At 41.1% G+C, this 26,613-nt stretch overlaps 1 protein-coding gene across 2 annotated transcripts in view; it reads right to left on the reverse strand.

Annotated features, from left to right (window-relative positions):
- The window catches only part of CCDC6 (coiled-coil domain containing 6), a 51,500-nt gene extending 26,111 nt beyond the window's left edge, over nt 1-25,389 (reverse strand). For both annotated transcript variants that reach the window (XM_068140064.1, XM_068140065.1), the window contains exons 1-2: nt 25,075-25,389; nt 4,958-5,107 (exon numbers count right to left, since the gene is read on the reverse strand). In XM_068140064.1, the coding sequence (XP_067996165.1) occupies nt 4,958-5,107; nt 25,075-25,383 (459 nt within the window). In that variant the 5' untranslated portion in view covers nt 25,384-25,389. The remainder of the gene's footprint in view (nt 1-4,957; nt 5,108-25,074) is intronic.
- Between the last annotated feature and the right edge of the window lie 1,224 nt (nt 25,390-26,613).

The raw sequence follows: 26,613 nt of genomic DNA on the forward strand, positions 1-26,613 counted from the left end.
GCTGACGTATCAAATTCTGGAGAGCAGGAAGGATATTAGCTAATGTTTACAGACTCACAATTTTTGAAGGAATTGTAAGGAATCAGACTTGCATGAAAAACAGCTCTGCATAGTCTCCCAATTACTTCATCTGACTCAACACACATTGTGCTATTATCTTGCTATGTTGTAACGTTTTATTTTCAAGGACAGGTACTTGGATGAATTTGCACTTCCATAAATACATGGGTATTGAAAATAATTTGTATTTGATTTTCATAGAATCACAGAATGGCTTATGTTAAAAGGGACCTTACAGTTCATCTACTCCAATGCCCCTACAATGGGCAAGAATGCCTCTCAACTAGATTCAGCTGCTCAAGGTCTCATCCAATCTGGCCTTGAACACCCCCAGGGAGGAGGCATCCACAACCTCCCTAGGCGAGTCTCACCACCCTCATACTAAAGAACTTCTTCCTGAGATCCACTCTAAACCTACTGTACCCTCAGCTTAAAACCATTTCCCCTTGTCCTATTGCTAGACACCCTTACGAAAAGTTCCTCTGCAGTCTTCCAGTAGCATCTCTTCAGTTATGTGAAGGCATCCCTGAAATCTCCCCAGATTTTCCTTTCTGGACTGAACAGCCCCAACTCCTTCAGCCTATCCTCATAGCAGAGGTGTTCCAGCCCTTGGATCATCTTTGTGGTTCTCCTCCAGACTCACTCCGGACGCAGCTCTGTGTACTTCTTATGACGGGGACACCAGAACCGGATGCAGTATTCAAGGTGGTGTCTCACAAGAGCAGATTTTGAAAAGGACTGCTGCACAGTTTAAAGAATTGACTTTGTAGTTAAAACAATATTAGAAAAAATATTCTTGTGAGCAGCCTTGTTTCACAAAAGATTTCAAGATTTACTACTTTAAATTTAAAAACAGTAATTCAGCAAGTCCATGCTCACAGCAAGACCAGAGCCTGCATCAAAAACACTTCTAAGGATAATCCAGCTAATATTACTACCATTCTACAATGACTAGGGATTGAGGACACTTAATTAAACAAAAAAATCATTCAAGTAATACATGGGAAAATACAGTAAATTAATACAAGGTTTTGCAAGGACTTCAACAGGAATGTATGTATTGACTCTTCAGTGCAGCATTGAAGGTTGGACTGGATGATCTTTGAGGTCTCTTTTCAACCAGATATATTCTGAAGCTTGGGGTTTTTAGTAGAAATTCTCTGCTGAGATACAGATGTGCCACTTCACCTCTGCAGCATTCAGCCTAGAAAATTAAATATTATGCTAAACAGAGGAAACTGCAGTGGCAAAAGCATCCACTCTGCTTGCAGAGGCAGAAATTGATGCCACACAGTTATAAACAAGTATTATCAAGCAATGATATGGCACCAGCAAGCCTGCATATAGAAAATGCTTCAAAATTATCTATTTCAATATTGACAACCTGAAGTAATTCTGTGTTTTGTAATAGTAATGCACATCATGCTGAACTGGGCAACTCTTGTTAGGCTGTTAGTGAGGAGTGCTGCAGCTTGAGCTCTGAAAGACAGCTTTCACATTTTCAGTGTTTTAGCACTCAGGGAGCTCACTGCAGATATTAGCCTGAATGCAATGCATATGCCCCTACATTTGTGACAAACAAAGGTTTGACTAAGTAAAAAACAACACAGGCCATAGGACAATAGTCCCTCTGCCAGGTGGCTTTCAACTGAATAGTACTGCAGTAATTTTGAGACAGCTATAGACTAGTGAATATTTTTAATAATTAAGACACTACAAATGACATGTAGTTTACCAGATGTACACTGCTTTCCCTGCTCTAAAAGACAAAGCCTTAGCCAAAACAGATTCATATGCTCTCTTTTTTCTCTCAGTGAGACAATACGCAGGAAGCCATTTGAGGCACAACAACAGCATGAATTTTGAAAGTCTAGTTCCAGGCCGGACCAACGCTGCCTGGCAAAAACAAAGATTAAAACTTTAATCCAAATAGCACAGAACAGTGAAGCAACCAATTACTGCCCACACTTCCACTGCAGACTACTGTATTTCTGGTTAAGTCATTGTCCACAGTCTGCATCTAATTTAGCTATAATCCTCTCCAGACCAAAGATACCAAAAATGGAAGTGGGCATTGATCAATTCAGTATTTGCCTCACAGTTGTCAGAAAATTCAGAAAGAGGAATTGTAATTACCTTAACTTTCTGCCCCTGAAAGACAGCTTATCATATTAAAGACATAATCAAGGCATTAAATGAGATCTGCATCTAACATATACGCAGAGTTTGCTTTTTAACAAACAAGCACTCCACCTATACCGCAGTGTTGAGCCACTGTAAAGGTATGAAATGTCATCCAGAGGCATGGACTACAAAACCTACTGACCAGGCAAGATTCCTCTGACGCAGCTTAAAATGTGCTTTGCACTAAAGCTTTGATGTATCACTTCTCATCTTCCCCTCTGTGTGCTGCAGTTAACAAGTGAACTTATAAGCAAGTTATTGTATGCTGCTCACCTTTCACAGGCACAATCACTACTAGCATTGACAGGATGCTGACAGGTAATTTTTTTCAGGTGAGCTGGGTTAGTATTCAGAGGACAAACTAACAGTTTACTCCCAAAAACTGCTACCTGGTGATGCTGAGAGAAATGACACAGCTTTAGGACTAACAATTTGGAAGACAGGTGCATTTAGGAGTTGTCACTTTTTAAAATCCTCTGGTTGACATGACCACATTTATCACATGCTCAGTGAGGCTTGTAGAGCCAGATGAAGTGTAAGGCCGCAGGCTGAGATACTGTTTAGTAAAAGCGAATAGTGGTGAGACTTTCACCTCCATAGTACTGTAATTATGGCTACATAAGTACTTTCAGCAGCAACTTGTAGCTTGCCTACTAAAAGCTGTATAATGCTTACAGGATAAGGTTGAAACTGATAAGCTTCCTCCAGAGGCCATAAGAAAGATGAGACAACTTCACCAGTTTTGCCTGCATTATGTTTCAGATTTAAGTGCTTCTCTGAATCTTTCTCTCACTAGTGAGAATGAAATTACACCTTTGAAGGGTTTCCAATGCATAAGGAGCACAATTCTCTTGTGTTATTTCACACACTACAATGAGGCACTAACTTGGCCACTTACCTTTTTTCTTAATTTAAGGCAATAATCAAAAGATACTTTCTGAAAGTCCACAGCAAAAAAAGACTACAATTTAATTTTAGTCTTAGTTTGACAGGAAGTTTATATTTCTCTTTGTGAGGTGTGAACCTATTATGCATAGTATTAGTAATTTAAGAGCTGTTAAAGATACAGCTTCAAAGCAATCTCAGTTGAACTCTTAGGGGAAAAAAAAAAAAGTGAGATAGAGCAATTTGGTTGTGGCAAAACTTTTAGAGGACAAATTTGCATTCAGAGTCATTCAGTAAGTTGAAAACCCTTCAGCCAAATCAAGTGTAATTTATGCTTTTAAAGTAGGTTTTACTTTCCTCTACACAATGTATAGTGCACACCCCAGGTAACCTGGTTCTGTAACTGATTTCTACATCTTTCAATTAAACAACATTGCTCAACATACCATTTCTCCCTTTTCTAGAAGAGACTTTAGTGGAAAGTTTTTTTCCTAATGACATCTACATTTTACTTCAATCAGAAAAGAACACTCAATAACCCTATTTAACTGCCATCTGCTTCTCTATTTTTCATTAGAACATCTGACTTTGAAAGCAAACGTACGTTGTACGCAGAAACATTCTTGAATGTTCTCAAGAACAGCAAAGGGAAATAGTAGTATCAGCTGAGGGAAAGTAGGTTTAAAGTGGATCTTAGGAAGAAGTTCTTCAGTATGAGGGTGGTGGGACTCTGGAATAGATTGCTCAGGGAGGTTGTTGATGCCTCCTCCCTGGGGGTGTTCGAGGCCAGGTTGGATGAGGCCTTGAGTAGCTTGAGTCAGGTTGAGAGGTGTCCCTACCCATGGCGGGAAGGTTGGAGCAGACGGTCTCTAATGTCCCTTCCAACCTAAGCCATTCTAGGATTCTATGATGAATATATTCTCTTGATCCTTAAATTAATCCATGATAGTAGGCATCAAATAGACAAAGTTATAGAAGTCCTAATTTTTAAGCAACAGAAGTGTCAAACAGAATTAGCTCTAATGTTGTTTCCAAACAGTATTATTTCCTAATGGTAAGGTTAAACATGTTTTAAGTCTCCAGCTGCAGAACATAGTAAGTGCTTACACCACACAAATTAGGTTCTTTAAAATTGGTTAGTTTTTCAGGACAAAGCTTGACAGCAGAAAAAAAACAACAGTGGATCACACAACACATTTACCTTAGTACCTTGTCTCCTGCAGAGGCCAAAAAGTACATAACTACAAAGGTGTTTAGGTAAGTCTAATAGAACAGGGCAAGCACATACAACGTTTCCAACAAATACTTGCCAAAAATTAGCAACTTGGGTAACAAAAAGTTTCTCCACCTTACATTTTCCCAGCATCTTCAACTTTTTTAGTTTTAGTCCCAGTGTTTTAACTGAAGAGAAACAACTGTTTTGTTAAAAGTATGGATATGGATAAACTTACAGGAAAAGTCTCCTTCAAGTATCACTGCACATTCTTGTAGTCTAAGTTTATTATTACAACTCTTCTTAAATATAAAATACTCCAGAAAATAGTCTTTATTTCACTAACATTTTAAATTAATCACTTTTGTAAGACAGGTAACATTTGCTGAAAGCTACATCTGTTTCTTTGTATCTTGACAAACTTTCAACACGGTGAGCCTGCAGATGCAAACTTTAAAGCCGTATATTAAAAAATGCTTACGCACCACACTACTTCTACTTTGCTTTTATCCGGTGTCAGCTCTAAATAGCTACAACCTGACCACATCCCTCTGACTGCAGTAATACTAACAAAAAGGTTCAGCCACCTGAAGCATCAGTAAAGGCACCAATTACCTGCATCAGTTTTCTTGAAAGCTCATTAGTGAGGAATTCCTCTTCCTTTTCATAGTTTACTGCAAGTGTTTCTTTTTCTTTCTGCAGAGCTTGAATCTTCTTAAATAGAGTATTACTGATGAATTCCTCTTCCTGCTCTGCCCTTGCTTGCTGTGGAGTAAAGACACAGTTTTAAGGAAAAAGGGAACAAATTTCCACATTAAAATCTGAAATTATTCCATTACCACCCCACCTCTTTTTTTTTTAATCTTGACATGGTCTTGGAGAAGAGTAGGCTGAATCTAAGTGCTGTGACCACTGCCCTTTCTAGCACCTTTCTTTGTTTTCTGTTTCACATCTTTCAAGTGAGAAATCTAGATTGGTGCTTTAAATGGGCTTACCCTCAAATGCATAAACTTCTCAACCTTTTAAACTTCATATTATTACTTGTTCACAGATACCTACTTTTACTTACTCTTGTCCTGAAAACAAAACCCTTTCTAAACATTCTCCATCATATGCTGAAGCACAGCTCTAAGACTGTTGCATTCAGCACTGTGCCTTCTTTCCAGAGTCCTAGACAGCAGCCCTGCTTTCCAGGAATTAAATAATATGCTTATTCTTTCACCTAGATATGCCTTGCTTCTGAGCTACAGGCAGCACATCTCATCTCATGAGGATTTCTACACAACCACCAGGCAACATGCTCCCATTACTTCTCATAACTCTTACTTTACTATGTACAACATCAACTTCAAAAAATGCCATGTGGTAGCTTTACCCTGAGGATTTTCAAATTTCTTAAGAGGACAGCTACTCTAGAATTCTTCCCCATGAAGAATCACCAGAGAAGACAATTTTCATTTCACCGCTCCTCTAGCACCTAGGCATAGAAAGCCAGCTTGCTTGCTCACATTCCCTAGTTAACTTGATAAATGAAACACAGAAGCTGTTGTTTGGAAGTCTGTGCTAAAGGGCGATGGAGTGTATTTAATACAGGCAAATTAAAGATCACATATACAAATCAGCAGAGCAAACTCTACCAAAAAATGTGCCAAAATAACCAGCTCTTTATGGCACACTGTAAAAATGTATGAAATATTCCATTCTGTCCGTGACCTTTTAACTGGAATTATACAGTCCCTAGTAGTCCAAGAGACAATGACTTAAACAGAGACACCTTTTGTGTCTACATGAAAAGTCACTTAAAGAATATAAATGCCTTCAGATCTGGTGGAACAATAGGACAATTGTAAATTTTCCTCATGATACCATCAGTATCATAAAATATAAAGTGGTAGTTTGGAAACTTCTCAGGTGAGTCCTCCTTCCATCCAATCCTTCTCTTCACATCTTTATCCCCACCTCTTATGTCTTCTCCCATCGCTGTTTTTTGACTTGGCCCTTTCCTGCTATCTGTCTGCCACCAGCTCCCTTTTCCCTGTCACCAGATGAGCTGGCACAAACCCAACCTTGGGAAAAAAAAAAAAAGGCAGAAAGATCTGGCACAGTTTATTAGCTTAGGACCTGCACAGCACCTCCCCCTCTATTGTTTGTGCATCTCAGTGGCAGAGAACCACTACTCCAGCACATTCAGCATTGGTATTATGACTTGTCAAGATAAAGTACAGTTGTCCTAGAGTTCTGAAAAAATGCTAAATTGGCAGGCCACAGATCAGAGGATTAAAAATGAAGGAATCTAACTGATCTCAACAACAGAGTCTGTCACATACTAAACGTGGCTTTACTTTGAACTGCTAATAATCTTGTACCTTCAGAGACATGTTGGAACAGAGTAAACAAATTTCAAGGGTTCCCCATCCTCAAATTGTTGAAATTCATGCATGCTGTTCCAAAATCAACTCCTCTACTGCCTTCACTACACAGGATTTGTCCTAGGGTCTGCTTTTCGGTGGTTTAGACAAAAGATGAAGTTTGCTTAAAATCAAATTAGAAAGCATTTTCTTCTTAAGAAGAAAAGAACAAGGGTATTTCTACTTTGATTTCTGTTCATCCCTAACTTGCACAATTTGTTCTACTCATGCTCTGCATCAATCTAAAGTGCTAAAAAAACATTATTACAGCACCAAGCCTGCACAACACCTCATAGCCAGATCCTGGTGTTATGTTAATGATGGTTGCTTAGGCCAACATGAACACAGGCTGCCAAGATCCCAGCACACTCCTGGACAAATACCCCTCCTTTGTGCTTGCACAGGTGCTCATGTGGCCAGGCAGCAAGCCAGGCTAAGCAGGAGGAGACACCCTTTCCTCCTCCCACTTTTCTTTCCTGGATCCACATCCTAAATTGGCATACCACACAGGCAGAGGGGGCTGGCACAGGGAAACTAAGAATGAGCAGCCACAATTCAGACCTGTTTAAACTGCTCTGCAACAGCCCCTTTATCTACACTGTGCATGACCCGAGCTTGCATTCAATAGACTCAAAGGAAAAGCTGAGTATGATTACATCTGCCTCTATTTTGCAAAGAATCTATTTCTCAGCTGCACAAACAACAGGGACCCTATAAATCTAACTATGAACTGTAAGTTTCAGATAACTAAACATCGTATTTAACACAATGAAAGCTCACTTGAATTACCCAAGGGTCAGCAATTGTAACACAAACATTTTAGTTAAAAAACATTAAGTTATTACAGTTATTAAGACTGGGTACAAAAGCACAGGATGCATTACCGTATTTCTTCTAAATCAAATTAGTTTCATTCTGAAACTTTCCCTTCATCTTAGTACTTGAGGATAGTTCAATTACCTTAAGTAATAAAATCATTCATGTTTAATATTGCCTAAAATCTTGTAATCTGTTGCTCATTTCACCCCATAAACTGGTGGTGTAAAACTGATATATACATTATTAAATAACTGGTTTTAATACTATTTCCTGAACAGACTGCAATATTTTTCTGAACACATATACATTGTGTTTCCATATTGATAATCTTTTTATTAAGTATCTGCATATGAAAAGAGGCTCTGATAGGATTAAAAAAAAACAACCCTGGAAATCAGAGACTGCAGGTCTGGGTATAGATATCTTCAGGTTTTTTTTTCCTTCTCTACTAGCCATATCAGATTCAACACCCAAAAACTCTTAACAGCAATTCCTTCTGTTCTTTTTACCTTATTACCAAATACATTGTGAAGGCTCCAAGTGATACAAAATGATAATATCTGATCAGTCAGTCTCTGGAAACCTGAAACACACAATCTACTTCCACTGCAGATTTTCTGCCCAAATACCATCTCCTGTGTCTCAAAACTTCAGGTAGAGCTAACACAGAGCATTTCATGGACAAGTCAACTAATGAAAATCTGCAATTATTTTGGTCATGACCATAAATGACAGTCTATCGTGTTACTCTGCAAGAAATCAAGAATTAAGAAGAAGAAAAAAGTACCTCATGGATATAAACCACACTAAACCTCTTATATTTTCTAGGAAGAAAAATCCCATTATTTCTATTACAGCAGCATATGGAACCCTTATAACTAATAAAGGTGATGTACTTACAATCCAATGAGCTAATTTTAAAAGAATTAAGAACTGTTTTTCTCCTAAACTTTATATAATAACTGAGTATCTTATTTGAAAGTGAATCTCATTAGAAGTTATTTTCCACATGCTGTATATGCTATCACAAACTGTGAAAAGTTAGTGTTGAAATACTCCCTGCTCTCAGTTCTTCCTGTGAATATACCTTTAGCAGATCAAGTTCACACAGCTAGATTTCCCTCTGCCCTCTTGCTTCTAGTACATGCAGCAGTTTCTCCTTACAGTGGGATGCTCTTTGTGTCACTGAGTCATACCCCAACCACTGCTCTAGTGCTGTTTTATGAAGCAGCAAAATCCAATATTCCCAGTGAAGCACCAGCTTCAACAGTCCAAAAAAAAATAGTTAATAAAATCACAGAATTACAGCCTTCTACCCCCAGCTGTTTCTCCTAAAAGCTTCACAAACCCTAATGCACAGTAAGTAAGCAGGTGCAACAATCACAGTTAATGCCTACTCCTTGTTCAGTATCAGTACAACATTACTAAGGATCTGACACAAACAAGTTCTTGCATCTTAGTTTCGCAGACTGCTCCTTTCACATACACTGGACCACCTGAAAGCCAGACACCAAGTATGCCTGGATAGCACATGGACAAAGCAGCACCTAACTCCAGTAGCATCCACAATAAGAGGTGACACTGTTTCCAACAAGAAACATCCTCCCAAGCAATGCTTTAACCTACTGAAGGTTCCTCATCTTTAAGGCATAAGCCACCATGACCTCCTTACCATTCATCCGTTCTATTATGGTGCAATTTCTGTTGACAGGACCCTATGGAAAATACAAGCCTGCAGATGGAGCTGAAGAGCAGTTTAGTCTGGTTGCTATAGGCAAGAAACTCTATCTTAGCTACTGAATATAGACTGAAAGATTGGAGCAGCTTCGGGAAGAGATTATCTCAGTTGCTGAACACATTACACTGAACTCAAGCTGTCACTTGAGAGAAGTGTCATTCCAAAAGTCTACTAAAAATTATGACGAGGCAAAAAGCGTGTGAAGTGCACAAAGTTACAATGGCACGTTCTTAGAACACACAGTTCTTCTATAAAAACAAAACCTCAGTTACCCCGTTCTCCTGAAGTACACACTCCTCCTCTGACAGTATTAATGCAAGTTACTGCTCTGGCCATAGTTTTTGGAAGCAGTTTAAAACAGAACAGAAAACTGCAGGTCTATAAATGCAATAAATACTGCACTGAGTTGATACGGTTCCCTTACAGGGGGAAATTTATACTGCAGCTTTTCCATTTTTTCCTACAAATCTTCCAGCCACACTTGACATGAAAACACCACATGCAATGCGCATTTCAGACAAGGAGAAACATGAACCACCCTAAGAACAGAAGTCAGCATTAAGTCAGGAGACGGATGGTTCACACTACTGCCAACTATCCTGAGTGCCCAGGAGCACACCTCTATCTGGCAAGGGCTGAAGGACAAGGAAATCCCACCGAAGTCCCAGTATGATGCAGGCACAGCCTTCCTCCTAAGTAAAGGTACTTTTTGTCAGCCTGGTGGCCTGTCTGAAAAGACAATGAATGCTTTTGTGGTTGAAGTGGGGAGCTGGAATTCAAGTTCTGGGTTCAATTTGTAGTGTGATTTCCTGCTTAATCTACAGCATCCCCCAGGGTCACTTCCTCAGTTCTGACATGAAAGTGCTTTTATTAATTTCCTTTTCTTTTTTCCCCCTAGTTTTCTCTTCTTTAAGATGCATTTTCAGAAGTAACCGAGACACACAAATAGCAGAACTAGGCATTTTTATTCTGGGGTCTACAGTTTCTCCTATAAGCCCCATACTTTTGAAAGCAAACAAACGGTAATACTTTGGTATGTTTCTTTCAGAACCTCAAGCTGCTGGACTTTTGTTTGGTTTTTTTTGTTTTGTTGGGGATCGGTTGCTTGCTGTTTTTAACAAATACACACACACAAAGCTCATAGAAGAGGAAAGGGATTTTTAGTTTGCATGCTTACCAGGTGTTTTTTTCCAAAACACAGTAATCAAGAAAAAAATGAAACATCAGTATACTTCAGCTGGTAACTTCAGCTATTCTAAATGCTACCTATCATTTAATATTAAAGCCACAGTCAGAAGTGTCTCAAAACACCATCCCTACATTTCAGCTATTCAGCAGATGAGGTCTACTGCATAAGACGAAAAAACATACCTGAGTTTTATTACTATAAAGTGTTAAGTTACAGTTCCTTTTAATCTCCATTTAGAGTTCTCCCTCCCCTTCATTTCCCCACTCCTCTCCTTTTTAAAAGGTCAATTAGGTTTTGGCTAGACATGTCAAAACACTTCTGTGACAACACTCCCACTACTAACTCCACAGTGAGTTCTTCACTCGATAACCTACCAAGTAGACCCAGCAGATTGCTGTGTGAATCCACAATGACCACAGACTTGACTGGAGAAATGAGCTGAGGCAAATGACATCAGACATACATTTTTCTCCTAAGTCATTTTAACCATGATAAAATGTTTTCAGCTCAACATCACTCATGCAGCCTTACAAGTCCTCTCAAAAATTTGGTTAACTTCAAGATCTGTGTGCATACATCTTGTGGTTTGGAACAGCATTTCAAAAGAGCTCCCAGAACTGACCAGCTTCCTAAGCGCAAAAGTTCAGTATTACTTGTACATGATAAACGGCTTCTCTGCATCAGCAATGAAGTGAATTGTTTCATGGTATACAATTCCATTCCACTTCAGATATGCAAACACTTGAACTAGCTTCTCTCTCTGCATTTTGCTGCCGACCTGCAAGATTCTTGCACAACTGAAACATGCAGGTGTGAAAATGAAAGCAGCAAGCAGTTAGAGGGTAGAAGGGCTCTGCAGAGGAATCTCGATGGATTGGACAGATGAGTGGAGTCCAGTGGGATGGCATTTACCAAGTCCAAGTGCCGGGTGCTGCACTTTGGCCACGGCAACCCCATGCAGAGCTACAGGCTGGGGTCAGAGTGGCTGGAGAGCTCCCAAACAGAGAGGGACCTGGGGGTGCTGATTGACAGCCGCCTAAACATGAGCCAACAGTGTGCCCAGGTGGCCAAGAAGGCCAATGGCATCCTGGCCTGCATTAGGAATAGTGTGGCCAGCAGGCGCAGGGAAGTCATTGTGCCCCTGTACTCTGCATTGGTTAGGCTGCACCTTGAGTACTGTGTCCAGTTCTGGGCCCCTCAGTTTAAGAAGGACATCGAGACACTTGAACGTGTCCAGAGAAAGGCAACAAGGCTGGGGAGAGGCCTTGAGCACAAGCCCTATGAGGAGAGGCTGAGGGAGCTGGGATTGTTTAGCCTGGAGAAGAGGGGGCTCAGGAGAGACCTCATTGCCGTCTACAACTACCTGAAGGGATGTTTTAGCCAGGTGGGGGTTGGTCTCTTCTCCCAGGCAACCAGCACCAGAACAAGGGGACACAGTCTCAAGCTGGGGGAAGTTTAGGCTTGAGGTGAGGAGAAAGTTCTTCACTGAGAGCGCCATTAGTCATTGGAATGGGCTGCCCAGAGAGGTGCTGGAGTCACCATCCCTGGAGATGTTCAAGAGGGGACTGGACATGGCACTTGGTGCCACGGTCTAGTCATGAGGTCCGTGGTGACAGGTTGGACTCAATGATCCTCGAGGTCTCTTCCAACCTTAGTGATACTGTGATATACTATATACTGTGATGAAAACAGGCTTATCTCACCACCATATTTATAAAATAAATGCATTTGGTTCACTACAAACAAGGCATAAAAAGCTATATGAAACTGATAACTAATACAACCAATCCCTGAACTGACCTAAGTAATTTTCAAGCAATTTAAATGCCTTTTTTCAAAACAAAAATCAGACTGTATTCTCTTCAAAGTTTTTTATTATATCAAAATATTGGCTTTAAACAAGGAACATAAATGCAGCACATGAAAAAGCCACATTTTCTGTGTCAAAGAAAATGTCAAGAGGGTCTAGAAAAAAGTATTAAATCTCAAATAACTTTCACTTAGCAGTTTAACCACGACCAAACACTGTTACGAAAGTCTTAATGTAATTAAAGACTACATGGTAATAAAGCACCACAAAGGAAAGGTAGCAAGGTTACACAGGCAAACATTAAATATTTCCTATTTTGAGTGCCTGAACTTACAATGTAACAATCTGACTATTCATTAGACATAAGCTTAATAGCACTTATTTTTCAGCTACTTAAACGTCATCATGTACAACAAGCTCCCAGACAGCTATCAGGACGGCAGTCTCTGCTTCTAGTATGCAAGAGCTGTAACCTGAGCCAACAGAAGTTACAGGCCAAGGCAGGAATGACCCAGCAGGAAAATTAAATCTCACCCACAGACCTTTCCAAATGGCTCTATTTCATGAGGTCATTTCTCCATCTCATCACTGTACATGAAGTACACATTTCTTGCACTTCTTGTATTTTCAGTGGCAGTGGATTTCCAGCACACGTGTAAAATGAGTATAGTGCACACAAACAACAAAAGCCCACCTCCCCGCAAGTTCATTGCATACAAGCAAAATATTTCTTCAAAGTACATATTAAATGTTTGCTAGAAGGATCGTAATGACAACACATGTAAACATAGTCAGGAAGGCAGTAAGAATGGGTCTAGAACACAGCTCCACCCTCAGCCCAGCAGAGGCTGGTGACCATTCCAAGCACAAAGGTTAGGCAACACCACTCCTCCAGAAGATACCTCTGCTTTGCTAGGGTTTTCCTTTTTTTTTTCAGTTTGTACTGAAGATTTACACCAACAAAGAAACAGAATTTCCAATATGGGTAATAAAGCTACCCTGTTATACCAAAAACTGAACCAAAGTTTGAAATACTTCTATTAATCCTTTACTGATGACTACAGGAGAGAAGTTTTTGCTTTACCATGACTGCTGGTGACACTGTTGGTGACACTACTGGTTTACTGATGATTTTTTTTTTTTTTACTGTGAATCATTTGCTAGCTAATCAATAAGTGTAAAACAAATAGAATACAGAAGCACATGGAACAGGTTTTGCTTTTGTTCAGTTGCAGTATAAAAGCTGCTGAAAAATGTCATAAGGATGCATCTATACACATCTCTAGATTTGTAGTTTTATGTTTAGCTTGCCTGAATTTTTGAATGCACAGGTTTCTGAACATGAAAGATAGGGGAAAAAAAGAAGAAACCAAATTCTTTATAGCTACTGCTGTAGTATATACTGTTGTTTTGTGTTTGGGATTATTTTTAAACTCGTTTTCCATGCCCTGCATAATTATTAGAATTGCCACCCTTTTTAAAATGCTGTGGTTTTGTTTGACTTGCATCTAAAATACTGAGTTTTAACCTAATCTGTTTGTGTTGTGCTACTTAGTCTCAAATGTCAGCAACACCATCACTCTGTACTACAGCCTACATGAAATACAGTAGTGCTGCAAATCAGTCCAAATTAGTCTGCAGTATCAGACATGTAATGCATAAACACTTCTAGGCTAACATTTAAAACTTTGTTTTTCCCCACCCAGTGATAATTCACTATTGATCTTCAATGTCCCCACACATTAACTAGTTCACTTTGTTGGACTAACCAATTAGCAGACTCAATACTGCACACTCTCAAAGTTTCAGAGCACAAAAAGATTCAGCAGAATAATGTAGACCATTAGTTGACTAATGTACTACACAGCTTTTGTCCAGAGGTATGCATGCTGGTGCTAACAGGCATTGAGCTATGCTTTAAAATAACAAACTTCTGCTTAAAATGCAACCACAGCAGACTACTGTAAAAAGTAGCTTTGCTGCCACAACAGCTTCTCTATTTAAAGACAAAAGAGCACAAGCAAAAGCAGGGATCAGAGACTTAATAGTCACCCCCTCTTAAATAATCTTCATGAAAATCTTACATCATGTTATGCAGCTCAGGTAAATCATTGCAAGAATACAAATATGATATACTTTTTCTTCATCAGAGTATGTAATGAATGAAATTATTATTATTCTCCTATACCAAATTCTTCCTAGCAAAAAGCATCAGGCCACTGCAGTGCCACCAGCATGCCACAGGTATCATTGACCCTCCCTGTTTCCAGGCAGAAGGCAGTAAGTTTCATCATTTCTAGATGGGGTCCTGAGCTCAAACAGCCCATGTACTCATCCTTTTATCCTAGATCTAAGTGGATTTCAGCACATGTAGATCCCTCTTCCTTTCAATTTATCTCAACTAGGGAAGAGGACTACTAGTCCAGTTCTGGTGTTTCCAAAATTTAGCATGAGATGCTCACTATGAAATTTCTTGATTTTCTTTCAAAAACTTTTTTTTTGCTGTTAGGTTTTTGTTTGTTTTAAAGGATAACTTAGTCATTACTTACAAGGTGTCCCATGTCACTCGACATAACTAACCTCTTAAGAGCACTTCTAAAATCTCCCCTCATTTCCTCTTGTACATGTTAGCTTTCTAGAGAAACAGTTTCTCAGCCATCTACAAATGCCAGACACAAAGCCTGTTATTGAGTACAATCATACCTTGTTCCAAATTAACACAGTCATGAAGTAAGCATACTTTCCATCCCACTGTTAAGGCACATTAGCAGTAACTTCATCACAGCAAACTAATGTTTCTTCCTATCCTTACTAGGAGTCAGGGAGTTGAGTCGTAGTTTGTTTCTTCCTTCTCTACACTTTGGACATCTTACAGTACATACCCACAGTATTCTGAAGAGCAATCTCTTCTGAGGTTTTCAAGACAAGGAACAAGTCTACCAATTTAGTGCATGAACATATGATGAGGAATATGGAAAAAAGGGCCTTTGCTCTGTACCCTCTGTCCCTGAACTCTACAAATAGAGTCTTTCAGGATGTGGGGGGAATACAATCATCCTTGAATACTCACACCATACAAAATTGGAGAAGTAGGTCTACCACAGAGAAATTTTTAGGAAATGCCTACCCACCTTTCCACCCACAGAGCACGAACTTCCAGTAACACGTCTCAATTTTCAGTGAAAAGGGAGCATACTGCAGATCTGAACCTCAGGTTAAAGTTACTCTTGAAAAGCTTTTGATGTTTATTTGAAAGAGAAGGGAAACAAAGTGGAAATCCCACCACTACCAAAAAAAAAAAAGAAAAAAAAGCCCCCAAACCCTTGTAACATCTGCTGTTGAAAGTAGAAATTAAACTGTAAGGCACGGAAAGAAGCATAACTTCATACTACAGCCCATTACACAGTGTTATGGAAGATTTCTACTTTTACTCAGGATCAAAATATATCATTGTGGGAATTACATGTGTGGTATGAGTTTAAAATATCATTAGCACCAGCTAATAAGGGAACTACAAAGTCCTCAGCATCACAGTAACAAGTAGAAACATCATATTTTTAGAATCAAAATTTTACTGAAATGTTACTGGTTGCTGAAACACTGATAGGCTTTTTCAGCCTTTCAGCTGAGCTGAAAAGATATTCATCTACTTCACAAATCCTACTCCAAACTGACAAACAGGTTGTGTGTAATATTAGTGCACAGACAATGACATTTCAGTCAAATTCCAAGTTGAAGGGGGGAAGAAAAGACCTTATCCTAAGAGTTTTTCTGTCAATTAGGGGATCAGATGATGAGCTGAGGGAATAAGCTCATCCAGGAACAAAACTGCTGAAAGGGAATGCATGAAGGGATAGAGGACTCTCAGGAGCTGAAAGACCTGTCTCCATAGGTAAGAGTTAGACTACAATGTCTGTATCTTAACTGAAAATCTGTAAAATTAAAGACTCGGATGTCAGAATTAAAAATGGCTCCAATGTTTCTGCAAACATTTTGGTTTAGCTTTCATCAAGGAGTCCATATATCCTACAGAGATGTGACACCTGCACATCTGTAATTTGTGCTTTGTAGTTTCCTATTTAGACACTTGCATTTTTACTGTGGAATAGTTCAAATATCTTGCCTTCATTCTCACATCTTTCTCTCACCTCATACATTGAAATGGGACAGTAACAGTTCACCTAATTAAAAACAAGACACCTCTTCAGTTATACAGAAGGACTTGACTGAAGAAGTACAACTTGAGATGTTCCCTTCTGCATGTCTCCAGGCTGCTGCACTGGAAGCAAGACAACATAGAAATGTTTTCTGTTGCAGATCCATAGAAACTTGTTTTATATTGTGTGGTTTGTCTCTATTCTAGAGTACATCTTTGTCTCTTCCATTCATTCTCTTTAGACCCCAAACCTGTGCACAATTCAATTTGTATATTTTGTCCCCATTATTCTCCTCCTTCAATTTTGGTTTGGTTGGTTGTTTTTTTTTTTCCACCAAGAGAGAGAAAGGATTCACCTCTTGCTCAGCTGCTAAATTCAGCAACTTCCACCTACCCCTCAGCCTAAAAAAGAGCAGCAAAGCAACTGCTCCTGTCACTGCTTTTCCAAGGCTATGCTGAAATACATCAGATGTCTACTGATGACAACTTTCACTCCTTTGGAGGACAGCACTATGTTGTTTTCTCATTCCAATCACATTTCAAGACCTATTTGTGAGGAAACAGCTCTCCATCCTCTTGCAGTACCCCATAAATCCAGCTGCCTGACTAGCCATGTATGCAACTACCATGGAGTCACTGTTCCAAGAAATTGCTGCTCCTCTATTCCTCATCTGAAGTCCCACCCAAGCACACCTTATGAGGTGCAGCATGAAAGCAAAATCTTTTGTTTTAGTCTCTAGCAGATGTGTAAGCTTACTCACCACAGCTGTGTACCACACCTTTCCTCATTTAAAGCAAGGAGGTTTAGCAGACAGTCTGTATATGAAAACATACTCCATGTGTATCAACAGTTAAATCTAAGGCCTTTGTAAAAAACAACTACAATATTAACTGAAGTCAGCCACAGGAATAAGCAATGAGGACAAATAAACAGAATTAACAAGTGTAAAAAAACTGCAGACCATGCATCCACCCTGGAAAACTAAACAAACAGAAGTGCAAAACCCCATAAAATTACTTTCCTTCATCCTTTGAAATCAGCAATAAAATTACATTTCCAATATAGTAAAAATCACAACTAAAATGATTTACATGATTTCCAGGATTTAAAAATTATCCTAATGTCTTATCTATACTACCTCTCCCATACTGGGATTAGCAGCAGCACTGGAACCTGTGGAAAACCTAACATTTTACTCTACCATCTAAACCAGTAGATGTGAACAATGCAAAACTCATTCATTTGGGCAAGTGACCTGTACTGTACTAGTGGGGGGGGAATCATTAAAAATTTCTAGCAGACACACAGCAGTAGCATACATGAATATTTTTCCTTTAGTAAGAGCAAACCTGCTGTTTAGGTGTACAATGCAGAATAAACTCAACTCTCTCCTTCAAAGCATTTTTAAGGCACTGGAGATACACTAAGAAAGAGCAGCCATCAGTCTCACTGAACCTTCAAACCTGACATTAAACAGTTTTCTTAAAATAAAAGCTGACTTCAAACCAGTTCTGGCATACAATTCAAGATACAACCTGAAGGAGAAATTCACTTAAAAGTAGATCTTTCTATGCAGAATAGCAAGCCCATAGAAACATCAGGAACTCTGCATGACTAAAAATTCCCAAACATACTTTACAATTTCAGTTCTTATTTCACTTCCATCCCCACAGTAATTCAGAGCAATATCCAGTATTCCTACTGACTGAAGACATCCCACCATTATTAAACATAGGAACATCAATAAAGTAACACATTTAAAATGCAGAGATGGTGTGTGATATTTAAGGCAAGCAAGACATAGATGGCTATCACAGTTTGATTCTCCACTCAGTGGCAACACTGGAGACAAATTAGTTTACTGCATAAAGGACAAAAACATACGAAGGGCCCTTTTGGCACTGTTGTATAGAGAAAAAGTTGCAGCAGAAAAGCACAGATTCATCTTTCAGCTATTTGTAATAAATACAACTACAAAGGTATTAAGTGTGCATATGACACCCATATCACTTTTTGATTTAGTAACACATACCAGGCATTAATTAAAAATGGTTATAAAACAATCAAAATATACAGCAGGATTTCTGCAGTGGCTTACTGACCTCCAAAATACTCCTCAGTAGGAAATTTCATCAGTAATTTCACACCAACATGTACTAAATGTGATGTTGTTCAAAATATTCACTAAGTATTTTTCCTCAGCATGTCGTTTCTAATGAAGTCTAGGAGAATGAGATTAGCAAAACTGAAAAAATAGTAAGACAACTGACACCTTCACATTTTTTTTTTTCATATGAAACAAATTCATTCTGCCAAGAGTGTGCTTCTGAAAAAAATTCAAACACAAAAAAAACCAAATCCACAAACCAAGGGATTCTCTCAGAGAATGGACATAACAGAAGGAACAAACAACAACCCTCTATTAGTTTCACACCGTACTGTAACAGACAGCTACACAAGCCCCAGACAGCTCACCTCCTCCCCTGGAGGTAGCAGGGGTGAAATTGATACAGGGCAGAGTGGGGCAAGAAGCTTAAGGGATTGGTACTTCCTTGTAAAGAAAAACAGAGGGGTTATGAAACTAAGGCTCAAAGAAATAGGGAAAATAGCCCTCCTGATACTACTGCTTAAGCTATCAGAAACATTTGTCCAAATTTGAAGCAGGAAAGGGTGTTGACTAGATCAGTGCATCATGTACCTGCAGCATTTGTGATTTAGCACATTAGACTTCCCGCATCTGAGAGCCTGAAAGCTTAGTTCAGTCTGACAAGGCAAACCTGGTGCTTGTTACAGCCTGCACCATCACAAGGAGAAAGCACAGGATCAAGAGTACTCATCAACCCAGTGAAAAGACTGCAGGAAACAATGCCTCAGCCTTGACAAAGACCCAGGGAAGACCCAGGGACAGGACACCAGAGCCTTTCCAAGCACAGTGGAGCTTCACCTCTCACAGTCTTCAAATTAAAATTGGACACCCTTCCCAAAGACACAATTCAAGGTAAATTATGAGATAAAACACAGAAACAACTCAGAAAAACACGATGTGGCACAAATCAAAGCAGATGATTTAGTAACCCCCTGAAACCTCAAACTCCCTGTACAAGCATTCCTGTTTATTAACTATTCAAATCCAGTTAAGAAACATTACAATTTTTGATGGTTTTGGGTTTTTTTTTGGTTAGTTTTTTTAGCCAGCATTGAAGAAGGCCTACAACACAAATGGTAACGTGCTCTTCCCACAGCATCAACAACATTTTTCCCTGGGAACTCAATAAGCCAGCAGCTGTGCACAACTACCAAATGGAAGGAGATGGCAATACACCTTCCTACTATTCACCAGCCACACAGCAAGAAGCATTGCTTCTACCATGATGACATAAGGACAAAAGAGTTAATATTGAAATGTGTTACTAAGCTTCCTTTTTCCTCTACAGATATTTTGTAGAAGTTGACTAGGAACTTCTTGAGAATCTGAGGCAAATGTAAAACTGAAATACAAGACACTCATTTCCTATATGCCTGCTCTTCCTGGAGTTTCATTGTGCATGAACAATGCTGTCTTTACTCTAAAAAGCAGGTAGGGTAAAGCATTACTAAAGTAAATTATTTTTTAATTAGACTTTCAGTTTAGTCCAGCTATAAAGTAGAGTTACAAACAACACAGCTGGACACAACAGCCCCAAGCAGGTTTCTTAGACATACAGAAGACATCACAAAATCATTAAGTCAGCCTCTTTCAGGCAACAAGATCTACTTTAAAGTAAGGAGTAAACAATAGACTTGTTCCTTTTAAAATATTAATCTCTGCTTTCTTGGTTTGCTTTTACCTCTAGCTGCTACTAATTGATTTCTTCATCTCTGTGCACTTAAGTGAGCATCTTTTAAAGTTTTTTTTATTTCAATTCAGTCAGCTTATCCTGCCCTTTCTTCTACTATTAATAGACATTCTGTACTGAACCATGTGTTCCACTCTGAAAGGTGGTACAAACTCCAGGAAAGAAGAAAGCTGTTAAAAAGTATTTTTGCAGGGGATTTTGGACAACGCAGCATATCCATTCAATTCCCCAAACTATCTATCCAGGCTGTCCCCCAAAGAGGTCTATCCATGAAGACTCATGACAACAGACATCAAACACACACACAAATCCCACCACATTTCCTTGAGAACAAAATGCTAAAATTGTATTTATTTCCAGTGTCTAAATCTGTTTATTGAGAAAACTGTAACAAAGCTACACCATCACACCAGATTTTTCTGATCTGCAAGTCCCAGAAAGCCTCTTTGTTTCCAGGAGTTGGCTATTATCAAAAGCAACAAATCTATAGGAATTGTGAGCAGAGGTAAGGAAACAGGAGCCGAGTAGGGCTTTACCTGCTCTTGTTTCTCCCAAATGGTGTGAGGCTGCTCACACTGCTCTGCAGAAACACAGAGGAAACCAGAAGATGCAGGAGATGCAACTGCCCACTGCTAGCATTCAGGGAATAAACACAGTCAAGCTGAGAGCCAAGGTGCACAGGCACAGGTTTAGCTACCGAGTCACAGGGGTCTCGCAGTAAAATATTGTCACTCGCAACCTCCAAAGCCCCTTCCCAGCACTGCTGTAGCGGTCATTATCAGACAGTGACAACTTGCAGCAAGCCCACAAAACCCAGCACCCAATTCTTACTTATGCCGTTAGCATTCTGGATCAGGCTGTCATCTCAGCCGATGATCCTGTCAGGGATCTACAGAGGACCTCAAGTCAGCATATCTAGGATAATTCCCTCCCCTGCAAAGCAACTGAGAAGTTTTCCTGTAAAATCTATGTTACAAAGCATTAAAACTGCTACACCAAGCATTCTGGAGGAGGAATACTTTTCAATTAAGGCTTTTCAAATGCAGTATCTTCATCTCAGGAAAAATAAATTAACAGAATAAGGCTTATTATACTTCATTTTTTAACACTACAGAAGATGCTTGACTACAGTAGGCAAATTTACATGAATGAAATTGCTGAATCTAGCATTCAAGAGCGAGCATGTACATACCTGTAGCCATCAGGGACTTAAGTTCTTTTTGTTATTAGAAGCACTCTGTATGAGACCCGTCAGCTCAAAACAATTACAAAGAAAATAAAAATGCTTCAGTATCAGTTAAAGGTTACATGGCTTACCCTGCAATAGGCCGACTTTGTTACATCAAACACTGAAAAACAGAAAAAGGAAGTTGAAATCCAAGTTCTACTGACTTCAAAAGGAACTCCCTGACCAAGACATACCTACACCCCACTGAAGGATTTCAGGGTTTGTCATACACAGCAAACCAAGCACTTGAAAAGCACCATCACCACCCACTTCTGAAGTTACAACTGGAGAAATTGTGCTGTCCTCAGATTCAAATCATTAAGTATGACATCTCCTTGGTAGAACTTTTTCACCATAAAATTAAGGAAGTTTATGCAGGAAATCCACTTCTGGTAATGTAGCAGCACAACCAAAACTCACTACATCACATATCACATACACAGCATCTCAGATCTTCTGGTGCATGATTCTTCCCCACCTAGGCACCATCCATTCCATTTCCTTATAAAAGGCCTCGCAGAAACGTTCCACAAGACTACACATTAAAACAGCTAAATTTGTATAAATGAACTCTGCAAATGGGTGTGGTGACCTTTGTTACTTCTTTGTAATACCTGACGTGAAACTTTGCATCTTGTAATACAATGTTCCTGCACTGCTAGGTAACACTTCACATCTACCTAGCTTTCTCCTTGCTTTGCTCCCTCCCTCAATTTGTTACCAGCGTACCAGGTGAGATAAAGGAGTAGAGTTTGCAACTCTTTTTGGACATACCCTTAGTCTAAGCTAGCTTTACCAATCTCTCTATTAAAGCAGCATCTCTTTTTACAAGTTTCAGGTGAGAGCTCTTATGTTCATACGAAGCTAGAAAGCACACAAGTAAACACTTTCTGTTTTCCAAATGCAACTACTCTATGCTTAATTAACACTTCTTTTCAATCCTATGACACAAGGGTTAAGTACACAATAGAACTACCAGGATCCTCTGTGGTAAGCTATTTAAATAATTCCCAAACTGTACACATCTATGCTGACACAAACAATGCTATGCATAAACACAGAAGATGTCATATCAGCACAGATACAAGAAGGAGGAGGAAGAAAATCACTTTCTACCTGGTAAACCTCAAATGGATAATACTCAAAACCATTGAAGGCAATGGTGAAAGCTAGAAAAAGTGCAGTGTCTCTGCAGCACTTGCACAACTGAAGGCTCATAGATGAAGAGCTGTGTGGCTCCAGGAGTCACCTTTACCTACAGCACACAGGAGGTTTAGTCATTTCACCTGCTATTTTGACTACCTGTCAGTTTCATTTGTGCTTCACAGCTCGTCCTCAACACTTGATAAAAATCAAAGCTGATTCATGACATTACAATATCTACTACAGGAAATTGGTATGCAGCACCCAGCTGCCAGCACAGCAACATGGTGAAGAGCTTGAGCTGGCGGCTGGAGGAGTAAATGGATGAAGGTTTAGAATCACAATGGAGGAATCAGAAAAGTTTCAATTTAATTACATTTACATGCAAACAGCACACATTTCAACTTCCAGGAAAGTTCATCTCCAGTCACTTGTATACTAGAGCAACACATCTAAGTATTTTGACTGCAAATGTGTTTACATTACGGACTATGTAAACCACAGCACAAAGTCTCAGTGACCTGAAAAAAAAAGTTACATTTTGCATTCATTATTTCACTGCTTGCTGAATTAGAAGTGGTTTACTCAGTTGTGTGCACACACTTTAGCATACCAATGACAGTATACCTGATTATGTTGCCAGTTTTCCAGGCAGCCTACAGGTTGCTATAAAAACAATAAAATCTAATACCTTTTCTCTCTCTATCCAAGATGTCAAAAACATAGAAACTGAGTTTTAGATTTAAGAAAAATACTTCCTTTTTGTAAATTGAAATAGGATCAAAACAGAAGATAATCTGTAACCAGAGACAGCACCTGAAGAACTTTAATGCACACAAACATTTACTTAAGTTTACAAACAATACACCTACCATGGGCTCAGGAAGATGCTGTGTGATTCTAACAGGGAAAAAGAAAATGTCTGACTGATAAGATGTCTTAGCCCTTTTCAACATTAGAAGGCACTCTCCTGCTACCTAATTAAGACATTCTCTTCTCGTAAAGTATTAACAAAGCACACATTTCCCCGACTAACACTGTATTTGTCATCCTGGAATAAATTACTTCTGTATTGTATTTCATGCACTCTTCCGGCTGACATCCTGCTAGACACTAAACGCTTACTACTGGGAACAGACGAGGGGTTTGCCTAGATAAGCTCCATTTCTTTGCTAGGTATATCGACAGTAACAAAAATGATTATCAATAAAATAGCCATTATGCCTGTAATAAAGTAACCCCCTGATGAGAAGAGAGCAAGTCTTGCTCTCTCTCACAGCTCTCTCTCAAGGCATCTCTATCTGCACTAGCAAGAATGTTCAGGATAGCAAATACAAGTATCAGGGTTACCTTCAATTGGTCTTTAACTGGCTTCCTACTTTGTTTGCATGCAGGCTATGACCATTATAACATGTAAACGATCCCTCTAACCACTGATTTAGCAAAAGCCTCCCAATCTAAAGCTCCTAAACTTCCAGCTCACAGAGAAGAAAAGAATGTCATATTAATTGTGTTTTTATATGTACTTTACTGAGGATTGATGCCATTAGGTATCACATAAAATGATGACGAATTCCAAGTTATCCTCACTGTGCTCACAAACCAGCTGCTGAGCTCTTCCCGGGACAGAGTGGTGTGTGTTGCTTGCACTGTTTGAAGGGGTTCGTTTTAAACTAATTTTTAAATAACTCTTGAAATACCACAGCTAACAGAGAGTACCAATAAATCAAACACTTGCTCATGACTAAGACGCTATCTTGCAACTCGCCGTTTCTGCACAGTGAATGGAGAGGTGACGGCTGAAGAGATAATCCGTAATCTCCGCTGATTACTTGAAGAAAAATCTCTACTTTGAGAAACTTCAAGGAAAACCCAGAAATGCTCTTCCTGCTCCTCACCTCAAACCCCTGCTGAGCCACCCTTTCCGAGCACTTGCCGTTCGGACAGCCAAGCGCAGAGGCGACACCGGGTCGCCTCCCCGCCGACAGCCGGGCCGGCCACGCGGGACTGGGGCGGCAGAGGAACCACCTCGGTTCGTCGCCGGTTTCCCTCCCGGTCCCGCAAGGACCCGAGACGGCGCGAAGGGCGTGGGGTGACCCCACTTGCCCCGTGCTCTCCCCTCCCTGCCCGCCCCCCTCCGTCCCCGTCCCCCCCCTTCCCCGACGGCCATGGTGACAGCCAGGCCCGCCTGAGGTAAACTCGTCGCAACCGCCGCCCCAAGGGGAGGGGGGCGGGGGCGAGGGATGGGGCAGGGTGGGCGCCCGGTGGCGGCGGGGCGGTAAGGCCGCGGCAGGGCTGAGGGGAGGCCGGAGGCCGGGCCCGCCCCGCGTGGACATCCCCGCGGCGGGGCACCCCCCACACTCCCGCCCGCCACCGGGCCCGACGCGGCGCCGCCCGCACTCACGATGGTGACGCTGGCCTTGCGCAGGTCGCGGTTCTCCTCCTGCAGCGCTTTGCACTTGAGCTTGTAGGTTTCCAGCTCGATCTTCAGCACCTTGTTCTCCTGCTGCAGTGAGGCCAGGCGGTTCGTCAGCTCTTCCAGCCGGAACGGCGAGATCACGATCCCGCCCGCCTTGCCCCCCGAGCCGCCGCCCGCCACCCCAGAGCCGGGCCCCGCCGCCGGGCCGCCCGCCGCCAGCGGCCCCGCCGGGCCTCCGCCCGCGCCGCTGCCGCCGGCGCCGTCCGTGTCGCTCTCGCTGGCGCTGTCCGCCATCGCCGCCGCCGCCGCTCCCGCCCGCCGCCGCGCCGCCAGGCGAGCAGGGGGCGGCGCCGGCCGCGCGCCGGCGCCGCGGCCTCTCCGTGCGGCAAGAGGGGCCGCCCGCCCGGGCCGCCCGCCCACAGCGCCGCCTGCCGTACCGCGCCGGCACCGCCTTCAGCCGGGCAGTGCGGCGGGTGTCATGTCGGCAGCGTCAAAAAATCACTTTGTTGTAACGCGGGCTCGGAAGTGGCAGATAAGACGGCCTCTTCGTAGGCGGCTTCCTTCAAATACTAAGTTGACTCTGGCAATCGTCTTGCGCGCCAAGCTTGGACTTTTTACCTTAGTGTGCTGCAAAAGCTGCTCCTCGCTCACACTCATGACCCGTTTCAGAAACCCCTAAGCTCACTTGGCAGCTCCTTGCTGCAGCCCCAGGAGTTAATTGACACACAACTCGAACAACTGAAACCTTTTATTTGTTTTTTTTTTTTTTTTTTAAATAAAGAATATATCTGCCCAAAATCAGCCTGGAGAAGGCTGTGGGGAGACCATTATTGCAGCCTTTCAACACTTAAAAGGGGGCTGTAAGAAAAATGTGGACAGACTTCATCAGGGCCTGTTGCAACAGAAGGCGGCGGAGGGGAGGTATCACTAAAAGAGGAGAGATTTGAACTAGAAAGAAGGAAGAAATTTCTTTTAATGAATACTAGTGCACACGTTGCCCAGAGAGATGGTAGAAGCCTCGTTCATGGTATGTCAATTCAGAATAGAATAGAATAGAATAAACCAGGTTGGAAGAGACCTTCAAGATCATTGCGTCCAACCTATCACCCAACACCACCCAATCAACTAACCCATGTAACCAAGCACCCTGTCAAGTCTCCTCCTGAACACCTCCAGTGACGGCGACTCCACCACCTCCCCAGGCAGCCCATTCCAATGGGCAATCACTCTCTCCGTGTAAAACTTCCTCCTGACCTCCAGCCTGAACTTCCCCTGGCGCAGCCTGAGACTGTGTCCTCTTGTTCTGGTGCTGGCTGCCTGGGAGAAGAGACCAACCTCTGCCTGTTTACAACCCCCCTTCAGGTAGTTGTAGAGAGCAATAAGGTCACCCCTGAGTCTCCTCCTCTCCAGGCTAAGCAGCCCCAGCTCCCTCAGTCTCTCCTCATAGGGCTTGTGTTCCAAGCCCCTCACTAACTTCGTTGCCCTTCTCTGGACTCGTTCCAGCAAGTCAACATCCTTCCTAAA

The sequence above is a fragment of the Melanerpes formicivorus genome, unplaced genomic scaffold, assembly GCF_026170545.1.
Source record: "Melanerpes formicivorus ecotype bairdi unplaced genomic scaffold, bMelFor1.0.p_v2 SCAF_6, whole genome shotgun sequence".
Lineage (NCBI taxonomy): Eukaryota > Metazoa > Chordata > Aves > Piciformes > Picidae > Melanerpes > Melanerpes formicivorus.